At 39.1% G+C, this 23215-nt stretch overlaps 2 protein-coding genes across 2 annotated transcripts in view; one reads left to right on the top strand and one right to left on the bottom strand.

The window, feature by feature from the left end:
• The window catches only part of Dhx29 (DExH-box helicase 29), a 45828-nt gene extending 36049 nt beyond the window's left edge, over window positions 1-9779 (bottom strand). The window contains exons 1-4 of the mRNA XM_050152845.1: window positions 9468-9779; window positions 2049-2122; window positions 1707-1820; window positions 135-264 (exon numbers count right to left, since the gene is read on the bottom strand). Of these exons, the coding sequence (XP_050008802.1) occupies window positions 135-264; window positions 1707-1820; window positions 2049-2122; window positions 9468-9648 (499 nt within the window). The 5' untranslated portion in view covers window positions 9649-9779. The remainder of the gene's footprint in view (window positions 1-134; window positions 265-1706; window positions 1821-2048; window positions 2123-9467) is intronic.
• A 166-nt stretch (window positions 9780-9945) lies between these two features.
• Mtrex (Mtr4 exosome RNA helicase) overlaps window positions 9946-23215 on the top strand; it is a 57939-nt gene continuing 44669 nt past the window's right edge. Inside the window, exons 1-7 of the mRNA XM_050152847.1 lie at window positions 9946-10219; window positions 15023-15160; window positions 16283-16349; window positions 17858-17920; window positions 18852-18964; window positions 21733-21907; window positions 22864-22954. Coding sequence (XP_050008804.1) covers window positions 10086-10219; window positions 15023-15160; window positions 16283-16349; window positions 17858-17920; window positions 18852-18964; window positions 21733-21907; window positions 22864-22954 — 781 coding nt within the window. The 5' untranslated portion in view covers window positions 9946-10085. The remainder of the gene's footprint in view (window positions 10220-15022; window positions 15161-16282; window positions 16350-17857; window positions 17921-18851; window positions 18965-21732; window positions 21908-22863; window positions 22955-23215) is intronic.

Raw genomic sequence — 23215 nt, 5'->3', positions numbered from 1 at the left:
CCAAAGGTTATAACTATATCCTTCTGCTATTATTTACTCAAGGACACACCCACTTTTTAACCAAATCAAAAAAGCCCAAACTAAAGACAAAGTCTGTTTTAGACAAGGAAATAATTAATGACAATACTGTTTACCATCTGAAAGATTTAAGCAGAGCCAATCCAAGGCAGAATGAAGGTCACCTCCATGCAAGAGTGTATTGGTCATAGCATCTTCAATATCCTTAGTCTTAAAGGAAAATGCTTGTAAAGCCATGTATAAATCCTATCAAAGAGAAATATAAGTTACATTTGCTAATTTGATCTTTGTTTTTAATTCCTAATTTCATTTTCTCATTAATTTTAAATCAAAAATGGATACACTGTAATTTCAAGAATATTTTATTGTGGAATGCTGGGAGGTAGCTCAGTGGGAGAGTGTTTTCTTAACATGTTAAAAACTCTGGGCTCAACCCCTAGCACTCCCAAAAAGAGGGAAAGAGAAAGGGAGGGAGGTTGGGAAGGTAGTTTAACCTGGTAGTTAAAGTTAAATGTGCTCATTATAATAAAAATTTGGGAATTACAGGGTTTTGGTTTTTCGAGCCAGGGTTTCTTTGTAGCTTTGGAGCCTGTCCTGGAACTCCCTTTGTAGACCAGGCTGGCCTCGAACTCACAGAGATCCGCCTGCCTCTGCCGCCCGAGTGCTGGGATTACAGGCGTGCGCCACCACCTCCAGGCTTGTTTGTTTGTTTTTCTAAGAAAGGGTTTCTCTACGTGGTACTCGGATCGAAGGCGTGGGCCACCAAGCCCAGCAGATTGTTAGGAACTTCCTTATTCAGCCTTTTCTTAATTTCTCATAAACTCTCAACATGTGTCTGACTTATGTCTACTTAGTAGAAATGAACCCTTCCTTAATAATTTTAATAGTTAGATATATATTTAAGTCCACATTTTTCTATGTGAATTCCTAAGATTTTCTTTAGTGTTTTAACAAACATATCTCTGTATAAAGTATTTAAATATACCTCTCTACCATTATATTTAAAAAGTTAAGCAGAACTGGTTTTAAGCTTATTCAGATACTTACTAATCAATAACTTTATGCCATAATGTGGCATCTTTCCAAGTCTCAAGTCTTTCCTTTGAAAAGATCAATTGCATCAGCTTTGTAGGATTAACATGTCATGGCATATAAGCAAAATGCAGGGCAGAGTGTAACATGCAGGCACTCAGTGCCGTAGCTCGGATATATAACTTACTGTGTATGTCACCATTTCAGTGTCTGCACTTGTATCAGAGACAATTCTCTCCCTGCTTGCAGTTAGAAACCATCTACATGTGACCCCAATGGAAGTTTAAAAGACTCACTTTTACATTTAGGGCTGTCTCTAAAGTATCACCAACAAATGCCTACCTCTGGACGGAGGAAAATAGTCCCAGTAAGTCAGGTATTGACAGCCTAGGCTACAGAGGCATCCTGCTTCAAAGAAAAGAAAAATAAGCTGGGCAGTGGTGACGCACACCTTTAATCCCAACACTTGGGAGGAAGAGGCATGTGGATCTCTGTGAGTTTGAGGCTGGTCTAAGCTCCAGGACAGCCAGGGTGACACACAGAAAAACCCTGTCTTGAAAAACAAAGAAACAAAGAAACGAGAAAGAGAAAGGAAGGAAGGGAGGGAGGGAGGGAGGGAAGGAGAGAGGAAGGGAAGGAGGGGTGGTGGTGAATACCTGTAATTTTTTGGCAGAAAGTCTTCCAGAAATCATTCCCTTGTCATTATTTTGTTTCTTATGCTCATTAATCACTCCAATAATTCTTTGCTCTAGTTTATTATTGATTACCACCTGTTGAGGTCAAGAATATTTACAGTAATTAGAAACTAAATTATCAAAATATTATTGGCAAATCATACAGTTTTCTTATATTCCTTCCAACAGACCCCAAATTTTAGCGTAAGTATGAGAAAACATGCTGGGTCCTCTGCAAGAGCAGCAAGCTCTCTTAACTGCAGACAAGTTTGTCTTTAACGTCTTTAATGCTTCAGGAAATGAAGGAAAACCTTGCTTACTCACTTTCAAAATAGATTTGTCCAGATTTGCAGAACCTCCAGAATCATTTGCAGAATTGAAACTATAAATTTTTGGACCTGTATATAATAGATAACAAATTGTCAGGGAATTTAATGATTAATATTCAATATGCCATTAACTTTCCTCTTAAGGGCGCTAAAGAGTAAACCTCTGATTTTAGCTCTTTCCCCCTCAAAATCCCCCTCTTGAGTTTCACCAAGAACTCAATCCCTCAAAAATTTCAAAACCACTTTACCAATTAGCATTCCTCAAAGGAAACTAGTTTTGCCTAAAATTCAAATGTCTATATATATTTGGGGTCAAATATCTTCATCTTCTCTTCTCCTCTTCTTCTCTCTCCTCTCTCTCTCTCTCTCTCTCTCTCTCTCTCTCTCTCTCTCTCTCTCTCTCTCTTTCGACAGGGTTTCTCTATGTAACAGCCTTGGGTGCCCTGGAACTCACTCTGTAGACCAGGCTGGCCTCAAACTCACAGAGATCTTTCTACCTCTGCCTCCAGAGTGCTGGGATTAAAGACGTGGTACCACCACCCAGCCTATCTTCAAATTTCTTAATTAGGTGTTCTTATCCTTTGTTGCTTTTTGTTTGTTCGTTTGTTTTTTGATATTGCCCTGATTGTTGTCACTCAATCTGTAGACCAGACTGGGCTCAAATTCACAGAGCTCAGCCTGCCCCGCCTCCCTAGAGCTGGAATTAAAGGTGTGCACCACAGCTGCCCAGATCAGATGTTCTTACTCTTGACATCTAGCTGGGATGTCTTGGGGGTTTCTAGAAGACGGTTAAATCTGCTGAGAAAATAACTCTTCCCTGAATGTGGGATGCTGAGTGAGGAGACAGGCTGGAGAGAGGAGTCATCTTTCCATCTTGGCCTCAGCCCAGGGCTGTTGCACTAACTTCTAAGGGCTGTCATAAGAAGTCACCACACTTGATGCCTATACACAAGGGAAATCTGTCCTTTCTGTTCCAAAGTCCAAAACCAAACCTTGAGAGTTCCCTCTCAAGGATTTAAATATATGGCTTAAGCCATATATTTAAACTGAGAATTTCATACATGTATACAATGATGTATGGTCATATACATACCCCCATTTCCCTCCTCCAGCTCCTCCCTGTATTTCCCCCTGTATCATGTTAGATGTACCCTCCGAACTTCAGTTTGTGCTGTTCTGACAACCCACTGTGGAGGTCTGAACACTTATTTCTCAGATGGCGGTGCTGTTGGGGAAGTTCTGGGATATGGACCCTTGTTGGAGGAAGCACGTAGCTGGGGGTGGACACTGAGGTCGTATAATCTCACCCCTCTTGTTCTTGCTCTTTGCTTCCCATGTGTTGACGAACATGAGAGCAGCTTCCTGCTCCTACTTCCACGCTTTCCTGCCTGCTGCCATGTCTTCCCACCAGGGTGCGTGTGCCCGGGGATGTGCACAGCCTGTGTGCAGCGGTGAGAGGACACCTGCAGGAGCTAGGCTTTCCACCCACCACATGGGGACTGATGACCAAACTCAGCTGTAACTACTGAGCCATCCTGCCAACCCCTTCTTAGGTTTTGAGAAAGGTTTTCACTAACTGGTTCAGGCTAACATTTAACTTGTGTTGTAGTTCAGGGTGGCCTTGAACTTGTAAGCCTCCTGCCTCAGCCTCCTGAGGAGCAGGAATTACAGGCCTTTACCAACAGGTCTGGTTAAAGTCTTCTTTCTTCTTAAAAATTATTGAGGATTCAAGTATATTTTTATATACACGGATTATAACGATTGACACATCATTACATAAATTAAAAAGTAAATTTTATTAGTCATTAAAATAAGACTGTATGTTAATGTAAACAAAACTTTAGTAAAACATAGTTTCCAAAACAAACAAAAATATTTCCATGCTCTGAGAAGCTTTCTTTGTTCCTGTGCTCATTCTTGGACACACATGGCCTTCTGTAAAAATCTCACATAGTTGGAGTTTTAATCTGCTTGGACAGCCATGACAAACTAATGAATACTTCTGAGAGGCTTACTCAAGAAATGTATTTCTCCTTCTGGAGCCGGGAATGGTAAGATCCGGGTGCCAGCAGGACGGGTTGATTCTGGCGTCTCTTGTTCTGTTATGCAGGTAGGTGGCTGTCACGCTGCTGTGTGCTCACGTGGTTCTTCACGTGTGCTTACCTAGAGAAAGACTGCTCTCGGGAGGCCTTCTTAAGAGGACACTAAGTCACTGAACAGATCCCACCCTCCAGTATTATTAGCTGTAAATCACTTCCTTACTGGCCTTACTCAAACACAGCTGACCTGGGCACTAGAGTTTCAGCACACGTATTTGGGAACACGCCCGTTTGTTCTGTATCACCTGGCTTTGCACTCTGTCTAATGGGTCTAATCTGTACCATGCAGACTCCAGAAAACTACACTGTACAACTCATGAGTCTGGGATTCTTCCAACAACAGTTTTACCATCAGCGCTGTCCCCAGAAGTGTCAGGAGTTCCTCGGGCCTTCCCGAGCACACTTCTGAGAGCCACTGCTTTATAGCAATAGCCCCAGAATATTATCAAGTATGGCCTTGTCTTCAAATAAATGAAGTTTCTCTGTGTAACAGTCCTGGCTACTCTGGAACTTTCTTTGTAGACCAGGCTGGCCTTGAATTCACAGAGATCCACCTGCCTCTGCCTCCTGAGTCCTGGGATTAAAGATGTGCATCTGTCTCGAAATTAATGAAAACAAAACTCAAAAACCCAAAACCAAGTATTCTACACAAAGAATGTGTGGTGAGCTTCAGACTGCCATCCCATCAAAGCACCCTCAAAGCCAGCGGCTGTAAATTTCAAAGTTAATCACTCTAATACTGTAACCTAGAGATAGTTTGCTGAAAGTCATTTGTACTGATAGGGAAATGCTCTGCTTTAAAGTATAATTATTAAAATGTTTATAGAACATATGAAGTGATAAGTGCAAAATATGTCAAGTGAAATGGCTCACAAGTCATTCACTTTCTAAAACCTTCAGCTTGTACTGTACTACAAGTAGGAGAAAAGCCTGAAGTATTACTCTGCATTGAATTCTCCCTGTTTCAAGTGACATATTTCATTTCACATTTTGTTCTACAAGGAACTATGGGATGTTTTTACTACTATGGATGTTTTTCAACATCCGAAAGCTGTTATAACTGAGTAGCAGTAAATATATGTGGGATGATTCGCTGCACATCGTGAATAGCTGCTTGTATAAAACTGCTTAGTATAAATTAAAAAAATTCTTCATTACCTGTATTTGTATTAGTGTGTGTGTGTGTTTGTGTGTGTGTGTGAAAGAGATAGATAGATAGAGAGAGAGAGAGAGAGAGAGAGAGAGAGAGAGAGAGAAAACACCAGGGGAAGTCAGAAGACAACTTCCAAGTGCCAGTTCTCTCTCACCTCATGGTTCCAGGGATCAGACTCAGGGGACTCAGGCCACCAGGCTTTAAATCTGAGCCATCCTGCTCCTCACCCCCACCCCATTGCTCCAGTTTTCCCATTGGTGGCTCATTCCTCTCCTCCCCTATCTGTTGCCAATTTCCAAAATGTCAAGCTACCAGCTTCTGGTACGTTTCTAACCCATTCTCCAGGAAACCGTGAAGGAGAAAGTAACTATTTAAATGCTTGCTAAATTAGTAACTCTACTTAAAAATTCTAAGTCAAGATGGGTGGTGGTGGCACACACCTTTAATTCCAGAGGCAGAGGCAGGCAGATCTGAGTTTGAGGCCCGCTTGATCTACAGAGGTCAAGGAAAGCCAGGTCTACACAGAGAAACCCTGTACCAAAAATCAAAACAAAACAGAAACAGAAAACAAACAAACAATGACAAAATACAATAAAAATAATTCTAAGTAAATAGTCATTGAATAAAGTTGGTTTCCATTCTTATGTCAAGCAAAATGCTTAAGATTTATGACAGCTATTTTCCTTACCACTTATTTCAGAGGGTAGAAGTTAATAGAAATCTAACTAGAAGGGTGTCAGTATGCAGCATCTATCTCTAAAACAAAAGTATAATAAATTCCAAATTTATAACCAAAAGGTCATGTAACCGTGTATCACAATAGCATCTTCAAAGTGATTCAACCGATTAAAGAAGAAATAAACCAGGGTCACTCCATACTGTCTAAGACTTTCCTGAAGCCTGTACCTCTTACATTGTGTTATTTTTCATATCCACAACCATGCTAATGTCCCCCTTATCACCAAGACATTTGAGTTAGCTCTAATTTCCTTTTCATCAGCCAAAGATTCAAACACGGACTCTGGTGATTAAAAATAAAAAAAAAATCCAGCACCTATCCTCAAGGGGCTCATATCGTAGGGGAGTAATGTAAGCAAATGAATACCAGAATCAGTTGTGACCAGAAAATCGCAAGTGCTAAGAGGGTTCAATGAGACAATTGAAATGGTTAGGACCTAGGAGAATGGGCACAGAAGCCAGCACTTTGGACCCAGTCAGCTAAGAATGCAAAGCAGTTAGTCTCCTCACAGTTCAGAACTAGTGCTCACTCCCCGCTGGACTTTGTCTAGCCCCTTCCCAGGCGCCTGCCTCATTTTAATACTTGCCCTCCCATTCCCACCACACATTCTTCTTATGCCTACCACATTTCTTCCCTCAGGGCTTTGAGCTTCTAGTTTCCTCTGCCTCACTACCGTCTCCAGGAATTCTAACAACTGTTTGCTTTATCTCAGCTTAAATGTTTTATATGGGGAGCCACCCCTTTTCCAAACCAAAACAGAAGTCTCATCCAGTTTTTACCAAGTTACTATTTTTTGTCTTTCACGAAGTGTCTGCTTGGTAAATTGTGCAAATTTGGAAGTAACCCCCTTTCAATTTATTAGTGTTAATAACGCCTCTGACTGTCTTCTTGTCATTTATCCAAAGATTTTTTTTTTAAATTACAAAAATCATTGGGCTAGATATTTCAGAGATGTTAACACATACCCATTATATACTATAATTTTGTAAGTTATATAAAATGTATAATTCCTTATGTAAAGGAAGACTTAAATATCAAAAAGAATGATATAAACAATCATGACTACAGAGGTCAGGAAGAATCTTTAAAAAAGAGCTGATATCTGAAATGGGTGGTATAGGGTTTTCGTAGATGCTTTTAGGGACAGATGACATCCCATTCAAGGAAAAAAATAGACGATGAGGCAGAAAGCCAAGTTCTACATGGTACCAGGAAAACATCAGATTGACAACAGCCAAAAACAGATTAGCAAAGACACTAGATTCTATGCTGGTTGAATGGTTTGGATCTTAGTGCAGTCACTAGGATGCTATGGAAGAGCACGGACATGATCAACCAAAGTAGCATTTCTGAAAGATCAATCCTTTGTCATGTTGGACTAACTGGAGGAGAAAAGAGCACAACTCTAGGGACCTATTCAGAGGCTCTGTCCTGTTCAGAGGCTCTGTCCTATTCAGAGGCTCTGTCCGTACTCCACGTGAATACTTAAATGAGAATGCAGACCAGACATGACAAATGAAAGGGTGTGTTAAGATTAAATGCAAACCAAGGAAACCAGTGAAATGGCCTAGGTCATAAGGAAGCTTGCCGCCAGGTCTGATGATCTGAATTTGATCTTCAGAACCCATGCAGTGGAGAGAACTAACTCCCACAAATTGTCCTCTTACATGCACATGCGTATATTCATAATATACCAAATAATAAATGTTAAAACTATTTGTGAAAGGAATCTTTGATCTGGGATAAACAAGAACACCCCCCCCCCCACACACACACACACAAACACGGGAAAACGATGTAAGAAAATGCTGAATGGTGCCTTGAGCTTGGAAACGAAGTCAGTGTAAGAAATGTCAATGCGAAGTCATCTACAGGACTGGAAGGTGTTGGCAAAGACACAAGGAAGCAGGGACCTCTCCTGGGAGGGCTGTAAAAGGGAGCCACACTGTCAACGGCAGACACCTGGAGAAAGTTAATGTTTTAGGACTGGAGGGAAAGTGAAAAAATACAACAAATGACTATGAGAAGCTTGAGAGAATCCAGTGAGACAATCTGTTGAGGTAAGGAGAGAAAAAGACCTTGGTCTGCAGTTTGCAACTGCTCATGAATACTTGGGAGGAAATGTGTTATATCTGAAACCACAAAGCTAATAATAATTTGCAGTTACAAAGGACTATTTTCTAGTATATAAGTGTACTACTAGCTTATTTCGCCAGTCATCTTTCCCTCTGTCTGCAATGCTTATTCTACGAATTCCTCGAGCTCCAAGCTCTTTCTTTCTTTCCTTTTTTCCTTCCTTCTTTCTTTCTGTTTTTTTTTTTTTTTTTTCCAAGACAGGGTTTTCCTATGTAGCTTTGGCTGTCCTGAAACTCGTTCTGTAGACCAGGCTGGCCTCGAACTCACCGACATCCGCCTGCCCCTGTCTCCCGAGCGCTGGAATTAAAGGCCCAAGCTCTTTCTTAACTCAAGATCTTTGGCATGTTCGTCTCCCAGGCTTTACAAAGTTAACTTCTGGACAGTCTCTAATGTCACTCGACTGCCAACTTTTTCATTAGTCCTCATTGTAAAAGCAGAAATAAACTGTTAACTCTCTTCCCAGACTTTTCTTTGTGGGAGCTTAACAACTATAAAGCAATATGTCTGTGTGGTTAATAAGTTAGTTTCCTAAGCTGCCCTAGAGGTTTTCGCTTCTATTTTGTCAGTTTTATTACCACCAATTTATATATAAGTATCTGTGTATATAGAAACACATATGCTTGCAAGTTTTTGATGAAACACAATAAGAAGTACACGGAAAGCAAACAGAACAAAACAGTACATAATTTTGCTACTTTTGAAACGCCGTAATAGTGGCAGGTACTAGTCGCGCTCAGGTTATCAAATCAATCTGCAGAGTAAGCAAAAATGCAAGGCTGCAGGAAGCAGCACAGGAATTTTACAGTAAGTTAATCCAGTGTTCAATGTGTAAGTGCTGTTATTCTTAGGAAATACTGACTTAGAAAAGAAACATACAAGGTCACCGCATAGATGCTGAAGAAGGCGTGAAAGAAGATCAGCAAGCAAACAGCGCTGGCATCAGGACAGAAGGACTTGACTGTAATACTCACTACTCTGCACTAGCAGAGTAGCTGTTTTGACAGCTCAGGGTAGATTCCTGCCGTTTCTACAGTAGATGCCATTACTTTGCTCTTAGAAGGAGAAAACGAGCGGGTCAGAAAGACGATGCCATGCCGTAACGGAGTTACTTTCGTAACTTTAATGGCCAAAGGCCCTTAGATCTACAAGGCCACCCACTCCACCCGACAGCTAGCAGGCTCGTGTGTGGAAGATCGGATCCCATCAGCACGGCTCTGACTATCCTCTGCTGGACAGAGAGCAAGGACTGAGAGTGTGTGTAAGTCTGGTTACTGGATCGGGTCGTACCTTGCTTGACTCGGGGCTCCCGGGCGCTGGTGGATACGGCGGGCGCCGGCCTGGCCACGGGCTTCTTGCTTTGCGCTTCCCCAACAGCTCCGGCCTCGGAACTTCGGGCTCTGGAAGCAGACAACGCAGCCCGCACCGCCGCGGCTCCCGGCGCCTTGTGTTTCTTGTTTTTGCCGCCCATGTTTCAGCTGCAGGAGAGCGTTCTTCCAGATCAAGATCCCGGGTGCCACAAAACAAGACGCCGGAGAGCGCCTCACGTTAGCCGGCTCCCACGCCTCTACCCAGCCTCCTCCATCCGGGCTCCTCGGCTGGGACTCCAGTCCAATTGGTCTGCTTCGCCAGGCTCCGCCTCTTGGCTCCCGGGAACCAGCGGCCTGTCTGGTGTCGTGCGTCATTTAGCGTTAGGTTTCTGGTGACTTGAACTGCCCACGCCGCAGGGGTCGGAAAAGAAGAGAAGGGTCAAAAGCCAGACTAAAAGGGGAAAAGTCACAGGGGGGCCTCAAGACTCGCTCTTTTTTGATGCCTGCGGGCCACCGTAGAGTCTCTATTGGCGTCACAGTCGATACGATCGCGGGGCCTCTTGGGTAGGAGGGAGATTCGGTCTCAGAACTCCGAAAGATGGCGGACGCTTTTGGAGACGAGCTTTTCAGCGTTTTCGAGGATGATTCGACCACTGCGGCCGGAGCCAAGAAAGACAAAGAAAAGGAGAAGGAGAAATGGAAGGGGCCACCAGGGGCCACGGACAAGGCCGGGTAAGGAAGACTTCCGAGCTGGTCTTGTTTTTCCTGTCTTGGGTGCTAGTGAAGGAACCCGACTCACAGAAAGTGGGTATTCTCTGAGTGGAGTCGGGAGGCGAAGGAGTCTGAGGAAGAAGTTGTGGAGGAAGAAGACGTTGATTGGGGGGAAATACGGTCTTGGCGTTCGCGTGTGTCCGCAGGAGGCGTGGGTTCTGCCGCTACACTTCCTGAGGCCACGCTTGCTGGCTGCAACCCTAACTCCGCAGGCTACGGTGTGTGGGTGTGGGTGTGTGTGTGTGTATGTCTGTGTCACCAGCACAAAACGTGTCATGCAGTCTTTAAAAAGTTAAGAACTAGTTGCGCCAAGGTTGAAACGAGTAGGAAGAGTTTTTAAACCGCAAAGGCAAATAGTTACAGAAGGAAGAGATTTAATCTCTAAGTTGTAGGGTTTTGTTATTTTGTTATCTTTTTTAATCGGATTCAGGATCTCGCAGGTGTAAGTTAGGCAGGCCTCGAGCTCGCTATTCTCTTATTTCGGCTTCCCTAGTGCTGAAATTGCGGCTGTGCCCCACTACACTCACTAAAACTAGTCTTTCTTTCTGCATTTCTTACCTGGTCTATATATAGACACATGTAATCGTTCTCTTGGGTCTGAGGAGGTGGCCGGTGGGTAAGAGGGCTTTCTGTGCAAGGATGAGGACCTTATTTTGAGTCCCCAGGACCCGCATAAAACGTTGCGCATAGATGCGTCACACCTGTAACCCTAGCACTGTGGGACACCCAGACAGGAGAATTGCCTCCGAGTAATTGCAGCGAGAGACTCCATGTCAAGGGAATAATGTCGGATGCTGGAAGTCCTCCAGTCTGTAAATGTGCACAAGTGTAGGTACCACACAAATAAGACCCCCCCCCCCAAAAATCCACCTCATTGTAAGTTTCAGTCGTCAGTCTGAGCAATTGCCTTCACCAGGTTGACCTGTGGTCACCAGATTTAACCTGTGGACAATTCTTCGTCATTTTCCTAATTGCTAACTTTTGTGGTAGGGCCCAGCACACTGAGGGTGCTACCTTCTGGGCAGGTGGGCCTGTGCAGTCTAAGGGATTGGAACAAGCCAATGAGCCTCCTCTCTGGGGTCTCTGCTTAGGTCCCTGCCTCCAAGTTCCTGCTGTGGCTTTCTTGGATGATGGGTTGTAAACACCCACAAACTATAATAAACTCTTTCCTCTCCAAGTTGATTTTGGTCAGAGTTTTATCACAGCAACCAAAAAGCATGCTAGAACTTTGATCAGCTGTCCATTTTTACCTTGAAATACAGTTCATAAAGAAGAGCCAAGCTTAGTGCTTGGTTTGTATCTGTTTTCTTGGAGCCAGGGTTTGACTAAGTAGCCATTATTGCCTAGTAGATCGCCTATTGGAATTAAAGGTGTGCATCACCACACCTGGCTGCTTCTCAGTATTAGGGAAAAGAGGTGTGCACACTTCCCTCCGCTTCCACCCTCTGTCCTTTCATTGGTTAACTGAAGCACTCTAAACCCTCACTGCAATCAAGTGATTTCTGCACCTCTCAGAGTTTCTTTGCATTCTCTTCTTTAGCCTTCCACCTATGCAACCTATTTTTCCCACCTTTGTGGAGCAGTTTACATCGTCTAGAATTTGCTTAAATTTAACGTTTAAATTTCATTTCAGCATAGTTTATCCCCCCCCCCTTTTTTTTTTGAGACTCGGTTTCTCTGTAGTTTTGGAGCCTGTTCTGGAATTAGCTCTTGTAGACCAGGCTGGCCTCAAACTCACAGATCCACCTGCCTCTGCCTCCTGAGTGCTGGGATTAAAGGCGTGCACCACCATCACCTGGCTCATACTTTTGCCTTTTAATGACCACATCGTTACCGTTTGTGTGGGGTGGGCACACCTGTGCCACAGTGTACTTGTGGAGATCAGAAGACAGCTATTCATCCACCTTGTTTTGAGGCAAGAATCTCTTGTTTCATCTGTAGCACTGTATAGGTGAGCTTCTGGCCAATGATCTTGTTGCTGCCTTCCATCTTCACTGTAAGAGTGCTAGGACTGCAGATGTAGGTCACCACATCTGGCTTTTTAAAAGGGTGGGTTTTTTGGTATTTTTTTCCATTGGAAAAGGGTCTTCAGGCTGTTTGTCAAGTGCTTTTATGACTGAGCACTATTTCCATTATCTTGCTCTTTGAATTTGCAGTCATTAAATCAGTGAGAGCTCTTCAAGTTAGCTCTTAGGGATTATTTCTTAAGATTTATTTAAGTTATGTGTATGAATGTGTTATATGAATACATGTATGTGCACATATAAGTCCCTTTGGATTCCCCAGAACTAGATTTAGCAATGACTGTGAGCCACCAAGTCGATGCTGGGAATCAAAGTTGGGCCATCTACAAGAATAGCAAGTGCTTTTAAAGACTGGACTATCTCTGCAGGCCTATCTTGTGAGTTTTTAAGACCTCATCAGTCTTTGTACCACATATGCTTTCTATAGAGTCACTGCCTTAGAGCTGGAGTAAGCTGTATTCTAAATAGCCTTAGGTTTCTTTCAATAGCGAATGTCATTTAGTGCAGAAAGTGCTTGTTTTTTGATTCCATTGCTCTTAGGTTTTTCAGTACAAATTGCTTAGGGAATCTTTCTGTGGAAAAATAAAATTTGTACACTTCTGATGTAATTAATGCAGGATTTTAAACAACACCAATATGAATATCTATTTTTTTTGCTCTAAATCATTCTTCACAATTACATAATAGTCTTTTTACTCTATTTTTTTAAGACAGGATTTCTCTGTGTAGCCCTGGTTGTCCTGGAACTTGCTTTGTAGAACAGACTGCTTTCCAACTCAGAGATCTGCTTGGCTCTGCCTCCCAAGTGCTGAAAATAAAGGTATAAGCCACCACTGGCAGGCTCCATGATAGTCTTATTCGACATGTGATAGTTTAAATGTAAGAATAATGTCTCATAATCCTAATACTTGAGGCTTGAAGCAGGAAGATTACCATGAGCTTAAGGCTGCAATGTGGGACCTGTTTTAAGAAAATGAAAAAGGAGCCTAGGGAAATGACTTAGTTGGAAAATTGCTTTCCATGTTACCATGAGGAGCTGAGTTCAAATCCTTAGGGTCCATGTGAAAAGCCAGACAGAGCAGTGCCTGTCTGTAATCCCAGCACTGGGGAGGTAGAGACAAGAGAATCTCTGTGACTTGTTTCCTGAAAAAATAAGATGGAAGGTGATTTGAGTAGAGCAGGCTGTTGATCTCTAGCTTCTGTAGGCATACATACATGTGCACCTTTGTATGCATGAGCATATATACACGTATACAGAGTTACACCAACATGTAGTAGTCTTACTGCCATCTCAAAGTGAGTTAATAGAATCAAAATTTAAAAATTTTTGGTTTTATACCTAGTATGGGGAAATACTAATCATATAAATAATTCTAACCTCCACGAGTACCAGGCATGCATGCAGTGCACATACATGTATTCAAGCAAAAGACAAAATAAAATAACTTTCTTTCTCTCTCTTTCCTCCTCTTTTGTTTTTTAAGACAGGGTTTCCTCTGTGTAGCCTGGCAGTCCAGGAACTCACTATGTAGACCAAGCTGGTCTCAAACTCAGAGAGATCCACCCGTATGTACCAGGATAAAAGTCCTGCATGCAGCACCATGCCTTATTGTTTATTTAATTTTTAAAAACGTTTACATGTAGGAGTGTTTTGTTTTCATATCTGTTTGTGTGTGCTACTTGCCTGTATGGTGCCAATAGAAGCCAGAAGGTGGCGGGGGTGGGGGTGGGGGGAGGATGCCCTGGTACTCCGGTTATGAGAGCTGCTGGGTGGGTAGTGGGAATAAACCTGAGTCCTCTGGAATTGCAGCAAGTGCTGCTCTAACTGCAGAGTCATCTCTCCATCCCTATTTTATTTCTTTTTGACCTCTGCAGCTAAATCTAAAATTTGCATGAAATTGATTTTGGGGGGGGGGGGGCTTTTTTCTTGTCTTTGTCTTTTTCGAAGTAGAGTCTCACTTGTGCAGCTTCAGCTGCCCTTGAATTTCCATCCTCCTACCTTAGCCTCCTGAGTTCTGTGACTTTGACCTTCAACTCTAAACATACAATTTTTTTCTTCCAGATAATATCATAATAGTAGAGAGAGCTTTAAAAGTTTACAGTCTTCATGTTAATGTCTACTGTTTTAAGGAATAATGAACTTAATGAAATTTTTGTTGCTTTTTTTTAAAATGGGAACTTTAGTATTTAAAGCAACCCTTCCAAGAATATAAGGAATAATATTCAGCTTTACTAGTTACAGAATTTTCTCAGTTTGGCTAGCTTTGATTTGTTTGGGTCATTTATTTAAAAGATGACTTTGCTTTTTTAAGTATATATAATATATTAAATAATATGGGGTTACTTTAAAATTAGAATTGAGGCTATGGAATTTATCCTAAATTGGCGTTTCTCAACCTGTTGGCCACAGTCCCTTTGAAAGTTGCATGTCAGATATCCTGCAGATAGAGCCAGATAGATAATTTATTTACATTACGATTCATAACAGTAACAAAATTACAGCTATGAAGTAGCAATGAAATAATTTTATGGTGGGGTTTACCATATGTGGAACTATATTGAAGGTGTTAGGATTCTGGAGAATTCCCACAAACCACCATCCATGTATGCAAGAGCGTTTTCACTCCAGCATGCTGGGCCCGCCGTGCCATAGAAAGGCAAGATGGCAAAGAGCTTCTGCTTGGTCTTCTCTGCAGGTCAGCAGTGGTTGAGAACCACTCCTTAATTGTTTGTTTTTCAGGAAACGACTGGATGCCAAATTACAGTCAGAATCAGCCAGTGGTGTTAAAAACAAGAGAGATGCAGATGTTGAAGGCACAGATGAACCAATTTTTGGCAAGAAGCCCAGAATAGACGATTCAATTAATGAAGACTTAAGGTAGTGTTTCTATAAAGTTTTCTAAAATGTGTTATTTTAAAATTTTATAAGCATGGAAACATATAACAACTGTTTAAATATGGAGAGTTAGGAGACAAATGATTCCTCTTTTGATATTTTTTAGAATCCAATTTTGAGAAAAATTCTGAAGACATTTTTTATGAGAGCAGAAAAGATGTTTTCTTACAGATGTCTCATTACTGGTAGGATAACACTGACCCAGTGGTAGGAATAAGTATGTACAAGTAAAAAGAGTAGATTTTCATTGTTGCAAGTAGTACCATAGCTTGATGGTCAAAACTACTTCTCTTAATGGGGGAGACCCATAGATGTCTCTGACAAAGGATTGTCTGATATTTGTATTTCTTGGAATTTTAAAGCTGGAACTTTTACTCCTGATACCAATATATTTGAATGACTTGATTGTCACTGTGATAATGCTGTTTTTCCTTAACTGGTAAATTATTATCTGCTATAAACGATGTTAAAAGGGTCACTGAAAAATCAGAGATAGCGCCATTTGCCCACAGGAGTGCAGTAGACTACATTAATAGCGATTGTATTTTTTAAGTCCTTGTTCCCTATTGTTGGAACTTTTGAATTTTTACCAAAATATATTTATTGTGTTAAAGTACTTATCACAAATATAATACGTAATAATGAGTCTAATATAGAAATACATCTAGTCTAATTTATTTATAGTTTAGCCCTTTCAGAATTCAGAGAGTCTAGATGAGCATAGTGTGGGATTTCGATGAGAATATCTCTATAAATTATAGCAACATCTAAATATATTTTTTTACCCATCTGTTGTGTAATATTTTTTGAATCAACTTTGCATTTTGAGGTAGTGATAGTGCTTGAATAGCTAGATTTTATTTAAAATAGTGGAGCTAAGCTGATATTTATTGAATAATCTATGTAGCAGTCTGTTATATATAACAAAATGTGATCTTAGCATTTTTAATTTTCAGCTTATTTAAGACACTTGACATGTCTGAATATAATAGCTAAAATATTTTGGATTTACAGTATTATAATTGGTGTCATTTTGTTTAACAGTACAGATAGGCTTATGATCTAATTATTGAAAATAATTCTTGTCATTTTAATAACTTTAAGTTTGGCAGACCTGATGCCGAGAGTGAAGGTACAGTCAGTTGAAACAGTTGAAGGCTGTACACATGAGGTAAGTACAACCTACAATAGGTTAGCATTACAAATGCTGGCTTTCTTTGTACTGCCTAATGGGATAGCCAGCAGGCTGTAGCATCGAAGGCCCTGGAATCAAGTCATTTCTGTGGGATGCATGTAATATGGTGGAAGAGCTGTAGCTCTGTGACGAGGCTTGGGTTCAGAGGCTAGCCCAGCATTTCTCCTAACTATAATCTTGAGCAAGTTTTCTAACCTTTGAACATTGTGTATTTAATTTATAAATTTAGAACAATGAGATGTGCCCCATCGATAGCTGTAATGATTATATTAAAAAAATAATAATAGGGGAATTACCCAGCACAAAACTAGTGTTTAGGATTTGTTTATTCTTGTATTCTTAAAGTGACCAGCTCTGATTTTGCAGTTTGCATGCTATTTCATGTCATGCTCCAGTGACTAATAAATTCCTATTAGGTGGTGGTCACTGATGGCTTATAGCATCCATTTAGAAGTGAGAATGTATACACATAGGATATAGTGTAATTATACATTCAGTTTCATTCTGCTAAGTCTTTTATCATTACAAAGAAACTTTGTGTCATTCTGGACTTGCCGAAATAGTTCAATGGATAAAAGAGTTTGCCATGCAAATTAGGTGGCTTGACTTCAATCTCTGGACCCAGGGTGGAAGGAGAGATAACCACACTGTACTGAGGTACATGTGCCTTTCTATGGCTATAAATAAAATATTAAAAGTATTTTTAAAAACTCACAGCAGGTTATTATTACTCTTACTTAAAAGATTATTTAATGAGTGGAGAAATTCCAGATTAGTAAGAATGGCATTTGGTGTGGATTTAGAACTTTATATGTTTAAAAATTGGTTTCCTGCTGAAAATCTCTTTTTCTAGAAGTGGCACTTGTTTGTGAGATATAATACCCAATTAATCACTTTTAACTCTTACTTTAGACCCTGTCCAATGCCCTGACTTAAAAAAAAAAAAATCCGCAAACAATCCAGGGCCTGCTGTGAAAAGGGCAGAAGCTCTTTACCCTTCCTGTCCCACCCCACCCCCCCGATTTTGCGCTCTCTCCTCATATACCTTGTGTCTTCCTTCACGGAGGTGCTTGAACATGTCAGTTGGAGTGTCCTGACTGTAAACCCCTATGACAAGCCCACCTCTCCTGTCATATCCCCTGAGAGGAAAAGGAATTAATCTGTGCCATGTAAAGTCTGTATATTAGATATGGAAAGATAATGGTAGCCATGATAGGTTGTGGATCTATCTTGGCTAATAAAGTTTCTTCAGGGAAATAATGGTGCATGTTTTTGGTTGCACTGCCTTCAAGCCAGCATTAATAGAGGGGTCTTTTGAGCATTGTAACTAACTTTTCCCCTTGTTCTTGCAGTCGGTTGACTTTCTAGCATGTAAGACTAACAGAAACATTCATTGATCATTTTCATTCTTTAAACCATCCATTGTTTTGGAGTCTTGAATTTTAATAGTCATTTCTTGTTTTCTCCTTAAACTTTGACATCAGGTTGCTCTTCCTGCAGATGAAGAATATATACCACTTAAACCTCGAGTTGGAAAGGCTGCAAAGGTCTGTACTATACTATTTGGAAAGTTTTGTGAGATCTTAAAAAAGAAGATTTCAAATGAGATTTCTAAATTTACTTGTGTGTGTGCCTTGAAAAAGCCTACTACAAAATAGAGTGGTAACTGAGTAAAGAACCATGCTAGAAAACATGTATTGTGAGATTATGTTTTTACACATTTAAAGAATGCTTATCACCCTTCTTAAAGAATCTAACAAATTTGTCAACCTTTCTGTAGAAAAAAAATTGCATGATGTATAAGTTTTACTGATAGTTTGAAAGTTCAGCAGCTTCTAAGGAAGCCGAAGTTCAGTTTGTTTTGTTATGGTGTGCTTTCTTGGCTGTCCAGAGGGTCCTCAGACTCCTGATATGTCTGCTGCAGCCTCCACTGTGCTGGGGTTACACGTGTACACCTCTTACTCCTCACTCTTCTTCCTTAGATTTTTAAAAAGTTTGTAAAGGTTCAAACAGTGAGGCTAAGTTTTTCAAACAGCTTTCTCTAAAAAAAGGAAGCGCAGAGAAGCAAGTATGAACTCTTTTGTTTAAGAAATTATTTCTCTGCCTTTGCTGAGTAATGCTGGGGATTTTATTTTTTGGAACCTTAGAGTTTTTGTCTAGTAAAGGAAATTAAGCACGCACCTATTTTATGGGGTTATGAAGATTTATGGTATATGCAAAGTTATTGCACAGTACCACAGAACATGTAACAATTATTTTATTCCTGATTTTAGTGTAAATAGAACATATTGAGATTGTTAAACAGCAGCATTAAGGCTTGTTCTGTCTGGTAAAACTGTTTTGAAGTCATTTTTTTTCACTGCTTAGTGGTGGTTGAATCAGAAAGGAATCCTAGAAGGCTTTGGAAGGATAATTGTTCTTTTAAGCGTTCCTTAGATAGCTTAACATTCTCATGTGTCTGTCAATTTGCTTTTATAGGAATACCCATTCATTCTTGATGCTTTCCAAAGAGAAGCCATTCAGTGTGTCGATAATAATCAGTCTGTGTTAGTGTCTGCTCATACATCAGCGGGAAAAACTGTGTGTGCTGAGTAAGTAACCAACAGTATTCGCAAATGAAATAGACAAGTCACTTAGTTATTTTAGCTAAGTTTTAGTTAAATTTCTGTCTGTATTCTGCAAATAAGAGTGGTTTTGCTTGTTAGGTAACCTTTAGGTTTTTTTCTTGCCTTCATTAAAATATTGAAGATTTTTAGTATAATGTTTTAATTATTTGTGAAATATTTTGGGTTTTTTTATCATTAATCATGTTACTTGTGGGTTTTTCATAGATGTGTTTTTATCAAGCTTGACTACTGTCCCTCCTTTGCAGTTAGTCTCTTATTCTGTTCATATGCACGAATTTATAAACTCGATCTTTTTAAGTTCCTTTTCTTGTATTGAAATGATGTGGGGTTTGTTTTGTTTTGGATATGGATTTTTGCCTTTCCTTGCTAGTGTGTTGTTGGGTGTCCAGTGAATCACCCTTAGATAACTTCTGTTTTGTCATGATGTATGATTATATTTTATTATTGGGTTGATGAATTAAAATTTTATTTAGACATTTCACATCTTTATTCTGAGGGACATTGGACTTTTTTGTTTATTATTAATGTCTTTTTTTGTTTTGTATCAAGCCGATATTTGATTTTTTTTCTTGATCTAGCTGGAGGTGGTCTAGTATTATGTTGCTCTGACAAAATCCAGCTTTTGGTCTCATTGGTTTTTCTTTGTTCTGTTTCCATTTTTTTGGTTTGTACTTTCACCTCATTTACTTACTTTGTTCTCCTACTTTCTAAGTAAAATGGAGTAGTTGGTTTGAAACCTTCCTTTTCCTAATAGGCATTTAAAGTTTATATAGTTTTACAGATTTTTTTACTATTAGAGAAATGTTTTACTGTTTTAAAATAATATATCTTAATATAAAAAGACATTATTGTTTGTTTATGCTGGTCCAGATTTTTCTACTTATACCATTTCTTTTTGCATGAAGAAATTCTTGAAGTATTTCAGTACAAGTCTCTTGATGAAAAACTGCTTTAACATTGTAAAAAATTATGCTTGTTCATTTTTTAAAACATTTGTCTTTAAATATTTCTTTTTAATCTGCATAACTTTTGGCAAGCAATCTCTCTCATTCTTACTTTCTTCTGGATGTAATGTATTGCTTCCTTTTGGCTTCTTTGAAGACTATATGTGTGTGTACGCACGCTTGCTTATAAATGCCAATGGTGATGTTGGATCCTTTGGAAATGCCATGTAAGAAAAAAAAACACCCTTCATTCATCCAATTTTGTCATCTTTATGTAGCTTCCTGAGAAAACATCAAATAAAAGACAAAGGAGAATGAATGTTTCATCTTAGATATTATAGTAGTTGTTTTGATGTTTTTGCTGGAAGTTCAGTTTATTTATTTTTGATGTTGGTCATAATCCTAGATTCAGACATTAGCTATTAAAGGTTTTTTTGTTTTTGTTTTATGTCGTTTATCATTTTGAAATTTCACTTAACCTAAAGGTTGTTCCATAGAATATTTTTGTTTTGTTTTGCTTTTAATGTGTGTGTGTGTGTTTCCCTAGATTTTAGTTGTTTGCCACCATACCTGGCTATTTTTTTCTACTTTTATTTTCTATTTTATGTTTTGCCTGTGCCCACGGAAGTTGGAAGAGGACATCAGATTCGCTCAAACTGATCTTAAAAATACAGATAGATTTAGGGCCACCATGTAGGTTCTCTGTCAGAGCAGCCAGTGCTCCTAACCACTGAGCTATCTCTCCAGCTTGTTTTGTTGTTGTTTCCAGTGTTCTGGGACCAAACCCAGAACTTTGTGTATGTAGGCGAATTTTCTACTATTGAGCTACTTCCTCACTCTATGTAGAGTTTCCATTTGCTTAGATTGTTAATAGTTTACATCTTCATGTTAAGAATGCCTGCTTGTGGAGTTATTGTCCTATTTCTTTTAATTCTAAGAACATAGTCCCCTGTGTTTTGAGGGACATGGTTCTAAAAATTGCTATCTCTGTTGCTGATTTCAAGTTGTTTTTCTGACAAATCCAACCTTTGTACCCAGTCATTCAAGTCTCTTTATGTGTACTTTTCCCTAAGTACAGATCATATTTTTCTGTTTTCTATTCCTTCTTGTTGTTGAAAAGATAAGCAACATCTCTATATTTATTTGCTTTCCCATATATACTTTCACTATTATTACTATTTGACATGTTTGAACAATTATTAGTTTTATAACATTTCTCTTACAGTGTAGAGAATGACTGCTGTGATAAGCATACTTTGTGCAGGAATTATATCTTTAAAAAGCCTCTGCCACAGTGTTTTTTCTTAAATCTTAATTTCATGGTCCTGTAGTTAAATACTAAACTGAATTTTAAAAGCAAACAATACAATTGTATTGAATTCTATTAATGCCCAGGAAAGAACTTTTTGATAAACAGAACCTATGATAAGCCAAGAAATGATTTGTTAAGTATTACATGAAGAAAAAGAGTACATATGGAGTAACTCGTTTTATGAAGCTGTAGAAGAAAAATTCACCCGTTTGTGTAGTTTTTTTATTATTTGTAATCTGTATGGACAGAGTGATGGACTTTTGGATGCCCAGCAGTAGAATGAAAGGCTTTTCCAGTGAGAACTAGGATATCCACTGATAAACCAATTGTTTTAACTCCTTAAGAAGTCCTTGCTTATTTAAACTACTTCATATCAGATAAATCTTGATTGTAGTGTAATAGTTTATTATAGTAAATAGATTATGAATGAATGTTCTCCAAACTTGAAATCTTACTTATTGTTTTTATATTTTTAGGTATGCAATTGCATTGGCTTTAAGGGAAAAGCAGCGTGTAATATTTACCAGCCCAATTAAGGCTCTTAGTAACCAGAAATACCGTGAAATGTATGAAGAGTTTCAAGATGTCGGTCTGATGACTGGAGATGTCACTATTAATCCTACAGCATCTTGTCTTGTTATGACTACAGAGGTGATTTACATTGAGTCTCCCCTGACTTTTTCATTATAGCTTAGTCAGTGTATCTATCCAGCTTGCTTTTTTTCAGATAAAATGGAATGATTATCTGTGGATAAAATTGTTTGAAAAAGGCATAATTATTGTAAAGTGCCCTAGCAGCATTGACTATTTCCTAAATTAATAATATTTATTACTTCTGATAAAACATAGACACCTTTAAAAGTATTTTTAATAGTTTGTTATTACTGCGACTTGAAAATACTTGGTTATTTTATATATGTATAGTTTCAAGGATTTGAATACATAGTTTCATACAAATACTGTCTTGTTTGTTTCATGGGGTTTTCTTTGTTGTTGGTGGTGGTGGTTGGTTTTGTTTTTGACTTTTTGTGTCTGGGTATTTATTATAATCAGTAAATAATCAACTTTAAAAAATATTTATTCCACATTATACTTAGCTTTTTCTAATCACTATTAAGTTTTGCATATAACATGATTTGGGTGTGATTATTTCTACTGTAGTTGGTATTTAAAAAATTGTACATATATGTATCTCTGTCTATAGTGTGGGGGGACACATGTACAACAGTGCATTTGTCAAGGTCAGAGGAGAATGTTGTGGAGTCACCTTTATGTGTTTATTTTTGGGGATTGAACTTAGATTCCACTGAACTATCTCACCAGGCTCCCTTATTAGGACTTTTATACATACTTTCATAGTGTGTCTTTTGGGAAGATGTTGCACAGAGAAAGTTGAGTTCATATTCCAAATAAAAGAGTAGATATGATAATAGTGTCTTTGTGAATATCTGATTATACATGTTGAGAAGTCAAAGATAAGTAGCTTTATAATATTTAATATGTCCTCAAAGCAAAGGTATTAAAAATTCCCTGTTGGACAAAAGCAGTATTTGTCTAATTATTGGATGTTATGTTAAAGTCCTGCTCAATCTGTTTCCCCCTTTTAGATTTTGAGAAGTATGCTGTATAGAGGTTCTGAAGTTATGCGAGAAGTTGCTTGGGTCATATTTGATGAAATTCATTACATGAGAGATTCAGGTATATTTTGCAGTGTTGCAGTGTTGAGATAAATGCCATGCTTTTTTTTTTTTAACAAATGCCATTAATATTTTTGATTAAGAATTGTTGGATTTATTTTCAGTTTTCTTGTGTCTATAATTCTACTTTACTATTACATATTCATACTATTACATATTCAAATTGTGGACAACATGAAATATTCCCAGTAGGAATTGAAAAGTAGCCTGCTTTTATATAGAACTCACTAAGCCAGACATGGTGCATGCCTATAATGCTAGC

Source organism: Alexandromys fortis, unplaced genomic scaffold (assembly GCF_014885135.2).
Source record: "Alexandromys fortis isolate MF-2015 unplaced genomic scaffold, M_Fortis_MF-2015_v1.1 scaffold_73, whole genome shotgun sequence".
Lineage (NCBI taxonomy): Eukaryota > Metazoa > Chordata > Mammalia > Rodentia > Cricetidae > Alexandromys > Alexandromys fortis.
This window is presented reverse-complemented; position numbering and strand designations above follow the sequence as displayed.